This window comes from Pogoniulus pusillus, chromosome 20, assembly GCF_015220805.1.
Source record: "Pogoniulus pusillus isolate bPogPus1 chromosome 20, bPogPus1.pri, whole genome shotgun sequence".
In the NCBI taxonomy this organism is placed as follows: domain Eukaryota; kingdom Metazoa; phylum Chordata; class Aves; order Piciformes; family Lybiidae; genus Pogoniulus; species Pogoniulus pusillus.
The window spans coordinates 21,636,523-21,652,986 of record NC_087283.1 but is presented as its reverse complement, the minus strand read 5'-3'; the positions used below and the strand labels follow the sequence as shown (position 1 = coordinate 21,652,986).

The 16,464-nt window shown below is 62.1% G+C and overlaps 1 protein-coding gene across 7 annotated transcripts in view; it reads left to right on the top strand.

Annotated features, from left to right (window-relative positions):
- Positions 1-490: 490 nt before the first annotated feature.
- Positions 491-16,464, top strand: part of LOC135184604 (adhesion G-protein coupled receptor G1-like) — a 33,024-nt gene continuing 17,050 nt past the window's right edge. For 4 of the 7 annotated variants that reach the window (XM_064160555.1, XM_064160550.1, XM_064160554.1 and 1 more), the window contains exons 1-2: positions 869-1,551; positions 16,321-16,402. In XM_064160555.1, coding sequence (XP_064016625.1) covers positions 16,363-16,402 — 40 coding nt within the window. In that variant the 5' untranslated portion in view covers positions 869-1,551; positions 16,321-16,362. Of the gene's footprint in view, positions 710-863; positions 1,552-16,320; positions 16,403-16,464 lie in introns of those variants that run through there. The other 3 variants (XM_064160553.1, XM_064160557.1, XM_064160556.1) reach the window with 3 other exon arrangements.

Here is a 16,464-nt window from a genome sequence, read left to right as displayed (position 1 = left end):
AGGCAGGCACAAGGCACCCCCTTGCTGAGCTCCCCTGACTCAGAGCCTGGGCTCCTTGCCCTGGCTTTGGCTTCTCCGGCTTCCTGCAGGAGCAGGACAAGGTTCACCGGGACACTGCGTCCCGGCTGCTTTTCCCACTCATTGTTATTCTTCAACCCCGCTGCCAGCCAGGCGTGCAGCCACTGGATGCCAGCCAGCCCCGGCGGATGGGCAGCGGGACAGGGCACCCCCTCCGCTCCCAGCTAGCCCCAGCAGTGACACACCCCCACACCCCCCCCCCCCCAGCCCATCCCATCCCAATCCCGAGCCCGGTTCTGATCCCGGTAACAACGGGGTGGGCGAAACTAAGCAGCCCGAAAGAGCCGGCCTTAGCTGAGCCGAGCTAAACCATACCGAGCCGAGCCCAACCGGGCTGGACCGGCTGGGTTTGGGCTGAGCGGAGCCGCGCAAGGTGCCGTGACCGAGCATTAGTGACCTCGCAACGATCCCCGGAGGGTCTCGGAGGGGGTCGGTACGGCGCGGCCGGTGTCGGTCCCGCCCCGCTGAGTCACGCCGCCTGCCCCGGGGGGCGTCGGGGCGGGGCGGGCCGGGCCAGGCGCCTTCGTCTCTGCTACGCCGAGCCGAGCGCAGCCGAGCTCGGCTAGGCTGGGCTGGGCTGCAAGGTGCTGAGCGGTGCCTAAGCGAGCCCGGCCCAAGCCGAGCGGCAAAGGTACCGAGCGGAGCGGGGCCGAGCCGTGGCAAGGTGCCGAGCCGGGAGGTGCTGCAGGGCTCCGAGCCGGGCGGTACCGAAGGGTTCCGAGCCGAGAGGAGCGGGGCTGAGCCGGGCAGTGCTGAAGGGTTCCGAGCGGAGCCGAGCCGGGAGGTGCTGTAGGGTTCCGAGCCGAGCGGAGCGGTGCTGAGCCGGGCAGAGCTTCAAGGTTCCGAGCCGAGCGGTGCTGAGCCGAGCCGGGGAGAGCTTCGGGGTTCCGAGCCGAGCGGAGCGGTGCTGAGCCGGGTGGTGCTGCAGGGTTCCGAGCCGAGAGGAGCTGAGCTGAGCCGGGCAGAGCTTCAAGGTTCCGAGCCGAGCGGTGCTGAGCCGAGCCGGGGAGAGCTTCGGGGTTCCGAGCCGAGAGGAGCGGTGCTGAGCCGGGCTGAGCTTCAAGGTTCCGAGCGGAGCGGTGCGGAGCGGTGCGGAGCCGGGCAGAGCTGAAGGGTTCCGAGCCGAGCGGAGCGGTGCTGAGCCGGGCAGAGCTTCAAGGTTCCGAGCGGAGCGGTGCGGAGCGGTGCTGAGCCGGGCAGAGCTGAAGGGTTCCGAGCCGAGCGGAGCGGTGCTGAGCCGGGCAGAGCTTCAAGGTTCCAAGCGGAGCGGTGCGGAGCGGTGCTGAGCCGGGCAGAGCTGAAGGGTTCCGAGCCGAGCGGAGCTGAGCCGAGCCGGGAGGTGCTGCAGGGTTCCGAGCCGAGAGGAGCGGTGCGGAGCGGTGCTGAGCCGGGCAGGGTTGAAAGGTTCCGAGCGGAGCGGAGCTGAGCCGAGCCGGGCAGGAACAAAGAGCTCAGCCCTAGCCGGGCGCGCAGGTACAGAGCGGTGCGGGGAGCGGCTGAACCGGGCGGGGAAGGGAGGAGGAGGAGGAGGAGGAGCAGCGAGGTTGGGGGTTCGGTGTTTGCTTTCGGGGTCCCGAAGGACAACGGTAAGGAGTGCTGCTTGGCACGCCCGTATTGGGGGTACTGAGAGGGCATGGGGCGGGGGTGGAGCGGGGGGAGTGAAGAGGGTACCTACTGGGCATGGGAGTGAGGTGGGCACCCAGTAGGAGTGGAAACGAGTGAGGTGGGCACCCAGTAGGCATGGGAGCGAGTGAGGTGGGCACCCACTGGGCGTGGGAGCGAGTGAGGTGGGCATCCACTGGGCGTGGGAGCGAGTGAGGTGGGCATCCACTGGGCGTGGGAGCGAGTGAGGTGGGCATCCACTGGGCGTGGGAGCGAGTGAGGTGGGCATCTGTCACCTCTAGGAGCAGCCCAGCAGGACCGGGAGGGCTCTGGGGCTCTGCGTGGTTGGAACTGGTGGCACTGCTGAGGGTCTTGGGGTCCAAGCCCGGCTGGCCGCTGGGGCAGGGAGCAGCCTGTCGAGAAGAGGAGGCTGAGGGCAGACCTCATTGCTCCCCAGAAGGGTCTGAAAGGAGGTCGCAGTGAGGTGGGGTTGGGCTCTTCTGCTAAGGCTCAGGTGATAGAAGGAGAGGAAATTGTCTGGAATTGTGCCAGGGGAGGCTTAGGTTGGAGCTGAGGAAAACATTTCTTTGCTGCAAGAGCGCTCAGGGCTTGGCAGAGGCTGCCCAGGGAGGTGGTGGAGTGCCCATGCCTGGAGGTGCTCCAGAACTATGTGGCCGTGGCACTTGGGTGCCAGGGTTTGATGCCCATGGTGGGGCAGGGTTGCTGGCAGGACTGGCTGACCTTGGGAGGCTTTTCCATCCCAAACGACTCTGCGATTCTCTGAGGCTGAGGGGATGCTTTGCCCACCCGTGCCTCGGTGGTGGCTGTGACACCTCAGGGTGGGCAGGCAGTTGGGGGCTCTTAGCTTGTGGCCACGGTGGAACAACCACCCCTGGAGAAGGAGCCTGCCCTGGAGCCAGGCTGGATGCTCAGCCCTTGGAGCCCCCAGAGTCACCCAGGCCCAGCTGTTCCCTGCACAGCTGAGCCCAGCTCAGCCCCTGCCACCGGCCTGGGGGGGCTGGGGGCTGCTTCTGGCTGCACTTCCCACTCTGAGGAAGCCACCGGCACACCTCCCCCCCCCGGGCAGAGGGTGCAGCGTCCCCATGAGGCCGCTGGTATGTCTCAGGAGGGTGATCTACTTCCCTTGAAATGGTGATCTACTTCCCTTGAAATGGTGATCTGCCTCCCCTTAAAGGGATCTGCCTCCCCTTAAAGGGATCTGCCTCCCCCTTATGCTGATCTGCCTCCCCCTTATGCTGATCTGCCTCCCCTTAAAGTGATCTGCCTCCCTTAAAGTGATCTACTTCCCCTTATAAAGTGATCTACTTCCCCTTATAAAGTGATCTGCCTCCCCCTAAAGTGATCTGCCTCCCCTAAAGTGATCTGCCTCCCCTAAAGTGATCTGCCTCCCCTAAAGTGATCTACTTCCCTTAAAGTGATCTGCCTCCCCTTAAAGTGATCTGCCTCCCCTTAAAGTGATCTGCCTCCCCTTATAAAGTGATCTGCCTCCCCTTATAAAGTGATCTGCCTCCCCTTATAAAGTGATCTGCCTCCCCTTATAAAGTGATCTGCCTCCCCTTAAAGTGATCTGCCTCCCCTTAAAGTGATCTGCCTCCCCTAAAGTGATCTACTTCCCTTATGCTGATCTGCCTCCCCTTAAAGTGATCTGCCTCCCCTAAAGTGATCTACTTCCCTTATGCTGATCTGCCTCCCCTTAAAGTGATCTGCCTCCCCTTAAAGTGATCTGCCTCCCCTTAAAGTGATCTGCCTCCCCCTAAAGCGATCTGCCTCCCCTACAATACCTCTTGGGGGCTGTGTGTGTGATTCCTGCTGCAGTAGCTGCCCCTGGCACGCCGCTGCTGGATGCAGGATGCTTGGAGGAGCTGGGGGGAAGGGGAGGGGTAGGGGTTGGGTAGCTCTGTGCCCACAAGCTGCCCGCAGTGCCCCTTTGGGGAAGGGGGAGGGCATCCAAACCCGGTGTGAGAGCAGCTGGAGAGCTGAAAGGAGCTCTCCTGGAATAACCTGCTGGCAGCGAGTCTGGAGGGTTGCTGGGGGAGGGAAGGCAGCCAAAGCTTGTTTCATGGTCTGAGGGCTGCAGTAACACCACCACCATCCCCCCCCCCCCCCGCCCCCCACCTCCACCACCTCCAAGCTCCACTGCCACAGCGTTTGAAAGATGGCAGGAGGGGGTTGGGAGGGCAACACAACTCCTTTCAGCCTGGCACTGCAGCCAGAGGTGGATCGTTGGGGTGGGGGGTGGGGGTGGGGAGGGGGTGTTTGTTTTGCTTGTGCCCCCTTGCAGGGGCTGCAGCTCCCAGGTCGACCGAAGGCAGGGACTAAAAACGCTGCATACTTGGTCACGGTCCAAGCTCTTAATCCCACGGCCCCCGGGGGTAGGGGGGGTCGAGGGGGGGGCTGCTATTCGGAGAGCAACAGGTTTGCAAGCAACTGCAGCACGCTGCCAGCACGGGGGGGGGGGGGGGGGGGGGGGGAGGGAGGGGAGGGGAACCCTCCAGGGCTTTGCTTGGTCTCCTGGTGGCATCCCTGTGGAGGGTGTAGAGGGCCAGGGAAGTGAGCCTCGGCGTGGTACCAGCTGGGTGGTACCAGCTGGGCTCTAACCCACCAACTCCTTTCTCATCAGCTCGCTGCCAGCTGGGGTTTGGCAGGGATTTGAAGGGTGGAGGGGGAGCCCTCCCCTCCTCGTGGCCTCTTACCTGGTTCCTTGGGTGTTGCAGGCTTTCTTCTGCCTCTGCTTTGCCTTTCCTGCAGGCAGAAGAAAAGAGAAAAGCCTGTCAGGACCAGGCTCACCCTCGCTGGGCTCCAGGTTGGCTGCTTTCTGTGCCAGATTGCCTGGCAGCCTGAGTTGGGGGTGGTCTCAGGCTGTATCTCCCTTCCCTGATGTAGGCAGGCAATGGGAACCTTGCTCACAGGGAGCAGGGCAAGGCCTGGGAGGGTACAGACTGTCCAGAAAGGCAGAGGAGTCTCCATCTCTGAGGACACTCAGACCACAGCTGGACGTGGTCCTGTTGGATCCTCTCTGGGTGCAGCTGCCCAGTTGGGTAGGGTGGTTGGAATCATAGAGTCACAGAACCAGGCAGGGCTGGAAGGGAGCAGAAGGAGCAGGCAGTGCCAACCCCTGCCATGCCCAGGGACACCCTACCCTAGAGCAGGCTGCACACAGCCTCAGCCAGCCTGGCCTCAAACACCTCCAGCCATGGGGCCTCAACCCCCTCCCTGGGCAACCCATTCCAGCCTCTCCCCACTCTCCTGCTCAGCAACTTCCTCCTCCCCTCCAGCCTCACTCTCCCCACCTCCAGCTTTGCTCCAGCCCCCCCACTCCTGCCACTCCCTCACAGCCTCCAAAGTCCCTCCCCAGCTTTTTTGCAGCCCCCTGCAGATGCTGCAAGGCCACCAGAAGGTGCCCTGGGAGCCTCCTCTGCTGCAGCCTGCACAGCCCCAACTCTTTCAGGCTGTGCTCACAGCAGAGCTGCTGCAGCCTCTCAGCATCCTCCTGGCCCTGCTCTGGACACTCTGCAGCATCTCCACAGCCCTCTTGTGCCAGGGGCTCCAGCACTGGATGCAGGACTCCAGGTGGGCTCTCAGCAGAGCAGAGCAGAGGGGCAGAATCCCCTCCCTGGCCCTGCTGCCCACACTGCTGCTGCTGCAGCCCAGGCTCTGCTTGGCTCTCTGGGTCTGTCTGAGCCCCTCCCCACGGGGCAGTGTGGTCCTTGGCAGGGCATTTGCTGCCCCTGCTGAAGCCACAGGCTCAGCTGGCACTGCCCAGGGTTGTGCTGGGCAGGGGCTGGGGGCAGCAGGGCTGGGTTTGGTTGCCCTATTCCCGCTTCTCCTGGGCTTTGCAATCCCAACCTATTGCCACCAGCAGACGTGATGCAAAGCCTCAGGCAGCAGCAGCCTGCCTGTGCCAGCCTCCCCCACCCCTCCCTCCCTCCCCTCCAGGGGCTTCTCCTCATGCCTGCTTGGGCAGGGCTGGCTGCCAGGGGCTGGCAGAGGATGAGCCTGGCAGGGAGCTGTGCCGCTCCCATGGGGCTCCTTCTCCACTCTGCTTCGGTCTTGTTGGCAAACCTCAGCTGAAGGGTGGGGGTGGGTGCTGGGTGCCACCCCACGGGCCTGGGGAAGCTGATCCCCACAGCTCAGGCTTGGCACAGGCTGGCTAAGGGCAGGCAGCTGTTGCTGGGCTCTCCGGGCATCAGCAGGGAAGGGCTCAGATGCCAATGCCATGAATAATGGGCAGGCTGGCACAGGCTGCTGGCCAAAGACAAGGCCACTTGGTGAAGCACCTGGGTGAGGATCACTGGGGGACCCCCTCTGTGCGTGTGTGTGTTGTGGCAGGGGGGGTCCTTGCCAGGGTGCCAACCTCCTCCAGCAGCCCCAGCTCCAGGGGGAGCATTCCTGCGAGGTGCAAAACTGTTTGGCATCCACAGGGGGGGCACTGAGGTGCTGGAGGGTGCCTAAGGCATCCACATGGGGGGCACTGAGGTGCTGGAGGGTGCCTAAGGCATCCCCATGGGAGACACTGAGGTGCTGGAGGGTGTCTAAGGCATCCCCATGGGAGACACTGAGGTGCTGGAGGGTGTCTAAGGCACCCACATGGGGGGCACTGAGGTGCTGGAGGGTGCCTAAGGCATCCCCATGGGAGACACTGAGGTGCTGGAGGGTGTCTAAGGCACCCACATGGGGGGCACTGAGGTGCTGGAGGGTGCCTAAGGCATCCCCATGGGAGACACTGAGGTGCTGGAGGATGTCTAAGGCATCCACAGGGGGGGCACTGAGGTGCTGGAGGGTGTCTAAGACAGCACATGTGAGACACTGAGGTGCTGGAGGGTGCCTAAGGCATCCACATGGGAGACACTGAGGTGCTGGAGGGTGCCTAAGGCACCCATATGGGGGGCACTGAGGTGCTGGAGGGTGTCTAAGGCACCCACATGGGGGGCACTGAGGTGCTGGAGGGTGTCTAAGGCACCCACATGGGGGGCACTGAGGTGCTGGAGGGTGTCTAAGGCACCCACATGGGGGGCACTGAGGTGCTGGAGGGTGTCTAAGGCACCCACATGGGGGGCACTGAGGTGCTGGAGGGTGCCTAAGGCATCCCCATGGGAGACACTGAGGTGCTGGAGGGTGCCTAAGGCATCCCCATGGGAGACACTGAGGTGCTGGAGGGTGCCTAAGGCATCCCCATGGGAGACACTGAGGTGCTGGAGGGTGCCTAAGGCATCCCCATGGGAGACACTGAGGTGCTGGAGGGTGCCTAAGGCATCCCCATGGGAGACACTGAGGTGCTGGAGGGTGTCTAAGACATCCCCATGGGAGACACTGAGGTGCTGGAGGGTGCCTAAGGCATCCTCATGGGAGACACTGAGGTGCTGGAGGGTGCCCAAAGAAGACAGAACAGAAGGGTTGGAGCTGTTGAGCCTGGAGAAGGCTCCAGGGAGAGCTTAGAGAAACCTTCCAGTAGCTGAAGAGGCTCCAGAAGAGCTGAGGAGGGACTTGTGGCAAGGGCTGAGAGTGCCAGGATGAATGACAATGGTTTTGAGCTGGCAGAGGGGAGATGGAGAGTGGAGATGAGGGGAAAATTGATGGCAGTGAGGGTGGGGGAGAGCCTGGCACAGGTTGCCCAGCGAGGTTGTGGAGATCACATTGTGACTGTGGTGATCAAGGATCACATTCTGTGCTCCACGACCTCCCTGGAGGTGTTCAAGGCCAGGCTGGATGAGGCCTTGAGCAGCCTGAGCTGGCAGGAGGTGTCCCAGCCCATGGCAGAGAGGTTGGCACTGCCTGAGCTTGAAAGTCTCTTCCAACCCATGCTGTGAATCTCCTCCTCTGGAGGCTTTCCAAAGCCATCTGCTGAAGGGTGCAGGACACCAATCTGATGAGGACAGGCTGAGGGAGCTGGAGGGGTTTAGTGTTTGGAAGAGAAGGCTGAGGGGAGACTTCATCACCCTCTGCAGCTGCCTGAGAGGAGGCTGCAGCCAGCTGGGGTTGGGCTCTCCTCACATGCACCAAGTGCCAGGACAAGAGGGCACAGCCTCAAGCTGTGCCAGGGGAGGTTCAGGTGGGATAGGAGGGAAAAGGTCTCCACTGAAAGGGTTCTCAGAGCCTGGCACAGGCTGCCCAGGGTGGGTGGTGCAGTGCCCAGCCCTGGAGGTGTTAAAAGCTGCCTGGAGGTGGTGCTGAGGGAAGTGGTTTGGTGCTGGGGGAGGTGGTTTGGTGCTGCTGGCTGAGCAGTGGCACTGTGAGCTCTGGGGGAAGGGTTGGGTCTTGGTGACTTCCAAAGGCTCTTCCAACCTCTCCATTCCTGGAGGTGTTAAAAGCTGCCTGGATGTGGTGCTGAAGGAGGTGGTTGGAGTAGAGGGAGGTTGGTGTTGAGGGAGGTGATTTTGTGCTGGGGGAAGTGATTTGATGCTGAGGGGAGGTGGTTTGGTGCTGGGGGAGGTAGTTTGGTGCTGGTGGCTCAGCAGTGGCACTGTGAGCTCTGGGTGGGAGGACTTTGGGGCTTGGTGACCTCCAAAGGCTCTTCCAACCTCTCCATCCCTGGAGGTGTTAAAAGCTTCCTGGATGTGGTGCTGGGGGGAGGTGGTTTGGTGTAGAGGGAGGTTGGTGTTGAGGGAGGTGATTTTGTGCTGGGGGAAGTGATTTGGTGCTGAGGGAGGTGGTTTGGTGCTGGGGGAGGTGGCTTGGTGCTGAGGGAGATGGTTTGGTGCTGGTGGCTCAGCAGTGGCACTGTGAGCTCTGGGTGGGAGGACTTTGGGGCTTGGTGATTTCCAGAGGCTCTTCCAACCTCTCCATCCTTGGAGGTGTTAAAAGCTTCCTGGATGTGGTGCTGGGGGGAGGTGGTTTGGTGCTGGGGGAGGTGGTTTGGTGCTGGGGGAGGTGATTTGGTGCTGGGGGAAGTCATTTGGTGCTGCTGGCTGAGCAGTGGCACTGTGAGCTCTGGGGGAAGGTTTGAGGCTTGGCGACCTCCAAAGGCTCTTCCAATCTTTCCATCCCTGGAGGTGTTAAAAGCTGCCTGGAGGTGGTGCTGGGGGGAGGTGGTTTGGTGCTGAGGGAGGTGGTTTGGTGCTGGGGGAGGTGGTTTGGTGCTGGGGGAGGTGGTTTGGTGCTGGGGGGAGGTGGTTTGGTGCTGGGGGGAGGTGGTTTGGTGCTGGGGGGAGGTGGTTTGGTGCTGGGGGGAGGTGGTTTGATGCTGGGGGGAGGTGGTTTGGTGCTGGGGGGAGGTGGTTTGGTGCTGGGGGAGGTGGTTTGGTGCTGGGGGAGGTGGTTTGGTGCTGTGGGAAGTCATTTGGTGCTGCTGGCTGAGCAGTGGCACTGTGAGCTCTGGGGGAAGGTTTGAGGCTTGGTGACCTCCAAAGGCTCTTCCAATCTTTCCATCCCTGGAGGTGTTAAAAGCTGCCTGGAGGTGGTGCTGGGGGGAGGTGGTTTGGTGCTGGGGGGAGGTGGTTTGGTGCTGGGGGGAGGTGGTTTGGTGCTGCTGGCTGAGCAGTGGCACTGTGAGCTCTGGGGGAAGGTTTGAGGCTTGGTGACCTCCAAAGGCTCTTCCAATCTTTCCATCCCTGGAGGTGTTAAAAGCTGCCTGGATGTGGTGCTGGGGGAGGTGGTTTGGTGTTGGGGGGAGGTGGTTTGGTGCTGGGGGAGGTGGTTTGGTGTTGGGGGAGGTGGTTTGGTGCTGGGGGGAGGTGGTTTGGTGCTGGGGGGAGGTGGTTTGATGCTGGGGGGAGGTGGTTTGGTGCTGGGGGGAGGTGGTTTGGTGCTGGGGGGAGGTGGTTTGGTGCTGGGGGGAGGTGGTTTGGTGCTGCTGGCTGAGCAGTGGCACTGTGAGCTCTGGGGGAAGGTTTGAGGCTTGGTGACCTCCAAAGGCTCTTCCAATCTTTCCATCCCTGGAGGTGTTAAAAGCTGCCTGGATGTGGTGCTGGGGGAGGTGGTTTGGTGTTGGGGGGAGGTGGTTTGGTGCTGGGGGAGGTGGTTTGGTGTTGGGGGAGGTGGTTTGGTGCTGGGGGGAGGTGGTTTGGTGCTGGGGGGAGGTGGTTTGGTGCTGGGGGAGGTGGTTTGGTGCTGGGGGAGGTGGTTTGGTGCTGGTGGCTGAGCAGTGGCACTGTGAGCTCTGGGGGAAGGGTTGGGGCTTGGTGACCTCCAAAGGCTCTTCCAGCCTCAGCAGTTCTATGCTCTATGGTCTTGGGGACCCTACCCTGGCTGCTCTTTCTGTGCTTCACTTTCCCCTCTGGTCCCCAAGCCCTCCCCTGGCTGTGGGTGATGAGCTGCAAGCTCCTCAGTGCCTCTAGGTACAGAGTGTCCTCAGCCCTTCCTAAGGGACCTGGAAGCAAGACAGGGAGAAAAGTCCCAGGAGCTCCTTGCTTCCTGTGTTTGTTTGAGTCCTCAGAGCCTCTTCCCTTCTCCTTTGGACTGATGTCACCTTCCCAAAGCCCTGTGTCACCTTCCCAAAGCCCTGTGTCACCTTCCCAAAGCCCTGTGTCATTTCCCAAAGCCCTGTGTCACCTCCCAAAGCCCTTTGTCACCTTCCTAAAGCTCTGTGTCACTTCCAGAACCTTTCCCCCTGCTGCCAGCCCACCCTTCTGCAGACCTGACTGCAGTGCTGCAAGGTGAGGTCTGAGCAGAGCACAGCAGAGGGGCAGGATCTCTTCCTTGTGCTGCTGCTCTCCTTGCCTGTGCTGAGGAGGAGGAGGCAGCTCTGGTGGCTTCCTTTAGACCTCCTCCAGCAGCTCCAGGTCCTTGTAAGGGTCCTAGACCTGACTGCAGTGCTGCAAGGTGAGGTCTGAGCAGAGCAGAGGGGCAGAATCCCTTCCTTGTGCTGCTGCTCTCCTTGCCTGTGCTGAGGAGGAGGAGGCAGCTCTGGTGGCTTCCCTTAGACCTTCTCCAGCAGCTCCAGGTCCTTCTGCAGACCTGACTGCAGTGCTGCAAGGTGAGGTCTGAGCAGAGCAGAGCAGAGGGCAGGATCCCTTCCTTGTGCTGCTGCTCTCCTTGCCTGTGCTGCTGAGGAGGAGGAGGCAGCTCTGGTGGCTTCCCTTAGCCCTTCTCCAGCAGCTCCAGGTCCTTGTAAGGGTCCTAGACCTGACTGCAGTGCTGCAAGGTGAGGTCTGAGCAGAGCAGAGCAGAGGGCAGGATCCCTTCCTTGTGCTGCTGCTCTCCCTGCCTGTGCTGAGGAGGAGGAGGCAGCTCTGGTGGCTTCCTTTAGCCCTTCTCCAGCAGCTCCAGGTCCTTCTGCAGACCTGACTGCAGTGTGAGCAGAGCAGGGGGCAGGATCCCTTCCTTGTGCTGCTGCTCTCCTTGCCTGTGCTGCTGAGGAGGAGGAGGCAGCTCTGGTGGCTTCCTTTAGCCCTTCTCCAGCAGCTCCAGGTCCTTCTTGTAAGGGTCCTAGACCTGACTGCAGTGCTGCAAGGTGAGGTCTGGGCAGAGCAGAGGGCAGGATCCCTTCCTTGTGCTGCTGCTCTCCCTTGCCTGTGCTGAGGAGGAGGAGGCAGCTCTGGTGGCTTCCTTTAGCCCTTCTCCAGCAGCTCCAGGTCCTTGTAAGGGTCCTAGACCTGACTGCAGTGCTGCAAGGTGAGGTCTGAGCAGAGCAGGGTGCAGGATCCCTTCCTTGTGCTGCTGCTCTCCTTGCCTGTGCTGCTGAGGAGGAGGAGGCAGCTCTGGTGGCTTCCTTTAGCCCTTCTCCAGCAGCTCCAGGTCCTTGTAAGGGTCCTAGACCTGACTGCAGTGCTACAAGGTGAAGTCAGAGCAGAGCAGGGGGCAGAATCCCTTCCTTGTGATGCTGCTCTCCTTGCCTGTGCTGAGGAGGAGGAGGCAGCTCTGGTGGCTTCCTTTAGCCCTTCTCCAGCAGCTCCAGGTCCTTCTTGTAAGGGTCCTAGACCTGACTGCAGTGCTGCAAGGTGAGGTCTGAGCAGAGCAGAGCAGAGGGCAGGATCCCTTCCTTGTGCTGCTGCTCTCCTTGCCTGTGCTGAGGAGGAGGAGGAGGCAGCTCTGGTGGCTTCCTTTAGCCCTTCTCCAGCAGCTCCAGGTCCTTCTGCAGACCTGACTGCAGTGCTGCAAGGTGAGGTCCTAGCAGAGCAAAGCAGAGCAGAGGGGCAGGATCCCTTCCTTGTGCTGCTGCTCTCCCTTGCCTGTGCTGCTGAGGAGGAGGAGGCAGCTCTGGTGGCTTCCTTTAGCCCTTCTCCAGCAGCTCCAGGTCCTTCTGCAGACCTGACTGCAGTGCTGCAAGGTGAAGTCTGAGCAGAGCAAAGCAGAGCAGGGGGCAGGATCCCTTCCTTGTGCTGCTGCTCTCCTTGCCTGTGCTGCTGAGGAGGAGGAGGCAGCTCTGGTGTGGGCTGGGTGCCCTCCAGCAGCTCTTGCTGCTGGCACTGATGCAGCCCTTCAGTTCCTGCTCTGAAACTGATTTTTTTTGGAGCTGGGGGGGATTTTTCCAGGGAATTTGGCTATTGTTTGGTTCAGGAAGCAGCAGCAGCAGGGCAGGACCACGTAGGGCTTGGAGGGGAAATACCAACTCCACACCCACATCCCTGCAGGGAGTTCTGGGCTCGCTTGGGTAAGGTTGAAAGGAGCTGATCCTGGCCTCTGACCTTCCCAAATCAGATCCCAATGGATCCCAACGTAACAGGATGGGCTGAAGCCTCCTTGGAGTTCAGCATCCCCCAGCTGGAGGTGATGCCCTCCCATCACATCAGCCTGGTGCCAACCATCATGCCCGCAGCTGGCATTCGCCCGCCGCGGTCCAGGGGGTACCCATCCCCAGCAGCACTTTGCCACTCCAGATCTGGGTCTTCCCTTAGACTCACAGGTTGGAAGGGACCTCAGAGATCATCAGCTTCATCCCCACCCCCACCACCACCACCCCTGCCATGCCCAGGGACAGCTCTCAACAACCCCTCCCTGGCAGCGTCCTCCACATGCCCTTCCCCCAGCCCTTCCCCGGGCACTCTGCTCCACCACCCATTGCTTTGCTGTGTGGATGTGCTCAGGGCTCCTGTGATTTACACTCAGGCTGCTGCTGCTCAGCACCCCCAGACCCCACCCAGCCACAGCCTTCACACTCTCAGCTCCCCAGCAGCCAGCAGTGCCCTCCTGCAGCCCAGCAGGCAGCTGTGTGCTGGCTGCAGCCAGAGCAGGGTGGGCAGCAGGGCAGGAGAGGGCATTGTGCCCCTGGGCTCTGCTCTGCTCAGACCTCAGCTCCAGTCCTGCCTCCCCAGCACCAGGAGGGCACAGAGCTGCTGGGGTGAGGCCAGAGGAGGGCACAGAAGTGATGCCAGGGCTGCTGTGGGCACTGCTGAGGGAGCTGGGGGGGTGCAGCCTGCAGAGGAGAAGGCTCCAGGGGCACCTCAGAGCTGCTGCCAGGGCCTGAAGGGAGCCTGCAGGGAGGCTGCAGAGAGCCTTTGGCTGAGGGGGGCTGAGGCAGACCAAGGGGCAATGGTTTGGAGCTGAGGCAGAGCAGGCTGAGAGTGGAGCTGGGGAAGGAGCTGTGCAGTGTGAGGGAGGTGAGAGCCTGGCACAGGCTGCCCAGGGAGGCTGTGGCTGCCTCCTGCCTGGAGAGGCTCAAGGCCAGGCTGGGTGAGACCTTGAGCAGCTGAGTCTCATTGAGAGGCATCCCTGGGCATGGCAGGGAGCTGGAGCAGATGATCTCTGAGTTCCCTTCCAACCTGAGTCATGCTGTGGTCAGAGGCCAGGATCAGCCCAAACTGGGCACAGCAGCTTGGCTTTGCCCATTGGCAAGTGTTTGGCTGGTCCAGCAGCCCCCAGCGAGGCTCTCCTGCCCTAGAGGGGCTCCTGCTGCTTGCTGGAGCCTGGCAGGATGAACCCCAGCCCCCATCCCTGGGGTGACAGCAGGGTGGGGAAGGGGTGAAGCCTGCAGCATTGCTTTGCATGCAGCATTGCACTGCAGCAGTGCTGGGGGCTGAGGCTGGTAGGGTGAGGAAGGCAGTGATGGGAAGGGCTGAGAGTGTGAAGGCTGTGGCTGGGTGGGGTCTGGGGGTGCTCAGCAGCAGCCTGAGTGTAAGGCACAGGAGCCCTGAGCACATCCACATGCAAAGTGTCACCTCCTGTGCCTGGGCTGGGTCAGTAAGGCTGTGGGCAGCAGGAGCAGGGAAGTGATGGTGCCCATGTGCTGGGCACTGGTGAGGCCACACCTCCAATCCTGTGCCACTCACTCCCAGAAGGACTCTGAGGAGCTGGAGCAGGGACAGAGAAGGGCAACAAAGGTGGGGAAGGGTCTGGAGCAGAGGGCTGGGGAGAGGCAGCTGAGGGAGCTGGGGGTGTGCAGTGTGGAGCAGAGGAGGCTGAGGCAGAGCTCATTGCTCTGTGCAGCTGCCTGAGAGGAGGCTGCAGCCAGCTGGGGCTGGGCTCTGCCCACATGCACCAAGCACCAGGACAAAGGGAAGCAGCCTCAGGCTGTGCCAGGGGAGGTTCAGCTTGGAGATGCTGTGGGCAGCAGGAGCAGGGCAGGGATTGTGCCCCTGGAGTGGGCACTGGGGAGGGCACAGCTTGGATCCTGGGGTCAGTTTTGGGTCCCTCAGTCCCAGAAGGACATTGAGGAGCTGGGGCAGGGCCAGAGAAGGGCAACAAAGGTGGGGAAGGGTCTGGGGAGGAGCAGCTGAGGGAGCTGAAGGTGTGCAGCGTGGAAGAGGCTGTGGGAGAGCTCATTGCTCTCTGCAGCTGCCTGAGGGGAGGCTGCAGCCAGCTGGGGTTGGGCTCTGCTGCCTGGGCTCAGGGGATAGGAGGAGAGGACCTGGCCTGGAACTGTGCCAGGGGAGGCTCAGGTTGGAGAAGAGGTTTGCTGATGAGTGGTCAGGGCTTGGCAGAGGCTGCCCAGGGAGGTGGTGCAGTGCCCATGGCTGGAGCTGTGTGCTGCTGGCACTTGGGTGCCAGGGTTTGGTGCCCATGGTGGGGTTGGGTTGCTGCTTGGACTGGATCCTCTCAGAGAGCTTTTTCCACTCAAACCATTCTATAACTGGCACTGCCAGGGCTGGCATGGGAGAGTCCTTTCCTGCCTGTGGTGGTTTGCAACGTGCTGAGCTCCTCAGCTGGCTCTGCAGGAGCTGAGAGCAGCCCAGCAGAGGAGGTGGAGGGTGGTAGGAAATTGCTGTTTCCTCCTGCTCCTGTCGCTGCTGATAAGAAGCCGAGGCCCAAACCGAGATAAGAAGCAGGCAGGGGAAGGGGGGGCCCCCTGCTGTGCTGAATCGTTAGTGGTTGGCACCCATGCTGGGCTCCTGGGGGGCACCTCCTCCGTGCCAGGGACCCAGCTGCTGGCCTCCCTCTGGTGGTGAGTGGTGCCACATCCAGCTGGCAGCTGGCACCGGTGGTGTGCCCCAGGGAGCAGTGCTGGGCAATGTCTTTATGGATGCTCTGGAGCAGGGCATTGAGTTCAGCAGCAGGGAGGCTGCAGATGGCAGCAAGCCAGGAGCAGCTGTGGGAGGGGAGCAGAGCCCTGCAGAGGGACCTGGGCAGGCTGCATGGGTGGGCAGAGGCCAAGGGGATGAGAGTGAAGAAGGCCAAGGGCAGGTTGTGCACTTTGGCCACAGCAGCCCCAAGCAGCAGTGCAGGCTGGGGCCAGAGGGGCTGAGAGCAGGCAGGCAGAGAGGGCCCTGGGGGTGCTGTGAGAGAGCAGCTGCAGAGGAGGCAGCAGTGTGCCCAGGTGGGCAGCAGAGCCAGTGGCATCCTGGGCTGGCTGAGGAGCAGTGTGGTCAGCAGGAGAAGGGAGGTTCTTGTGCCCCTGTGCCCAGCCCTGCTCAGGCCAGCCCTGGAGTGCTGTGTCCAGCTGTGGGCTCCTGAATTGCAGAGAGCTGCTGAGGTGCTGGAAGGTGCTGAGAGAAGGGCAGCAAGGCTGGGGAGGGGCCTGGAGCACAGCCCTGTGAGGAGAGGCTGAGGGAGCTGGGGGGGTGCAGGCTGCAGCAGAGGAGCCTCAGGGCAGAGCTGATTGCTGCCTGCAGCTGCCTGCAGGGAGGCTGTAGCCAGGTGGGGTTGGGCTCTGGTGCCAGGCAGGCAGCAGCAGCAGAAGGGGCCCCAGGCTGAAGCTGTGGCAGGGCAGGTGTGGGCTGGCTGTGAGGAGGAAGCTGCTGGCAGAGAGAGTGATTGGCACTGGCATGGGCTGCCCAGGGAGGTGGTGGAGTGGCCGTGGCTGGAGGGGTTGGAGGCAAGGCTGGCTGGGCACTGAGTGCCATGGTGTGGTTGTTTGGGCAGAGCTGGGTGCTAGGTTGGCACTGAGTGCCATGGTGTGGTTGGTTGGGCAGAGCTGGGTGCTAGGTTGGCACTGAGTGCCATGGTGTGGTTGGTTGGGCAGGGCTGGGTGCTAGGTTGGCCCTGAGTGCCATGGTGTGGTTGATTGGGCAGGGCTGGGTGCTAGGTTGGGCACTGAGTGCCATGGTGTGGTTGTTTGGGCAGGGCTGGGTGCTAGGTTGGGCTGGCTGAGCCTGCAGCTCTCTTCCAGCCTGCCTGACTCTGACGATTCTCTTTCCAGCCCCATGCTTGGTCCTCTCTGCTCCTCCTGGTGGCAGAGGTGCTGGAGGGCTGGCAGGGACACCAGCTGCTGGCACCCTGGGCACAGTCCTTGCTCCCCCTGCCCTGAGCCCTGTGGTGGTGGCTGATGCCCAAATCCTCACCTGGCCTCTCTCTTTTCTCCCCTTGCAGCCTCTGCTCTCTGCTGGGAGGCCAAGCTGAGAGCCAGCTGGGATGAAGGTCCTCCTCCTGCTCCTTCTCTCCCCTCTCCAAGGTAATCTGCCCCAAGCACATCTGGCCCCTGGGATGGTTGAGCCTGGTTTGGGCAGCTGGAAG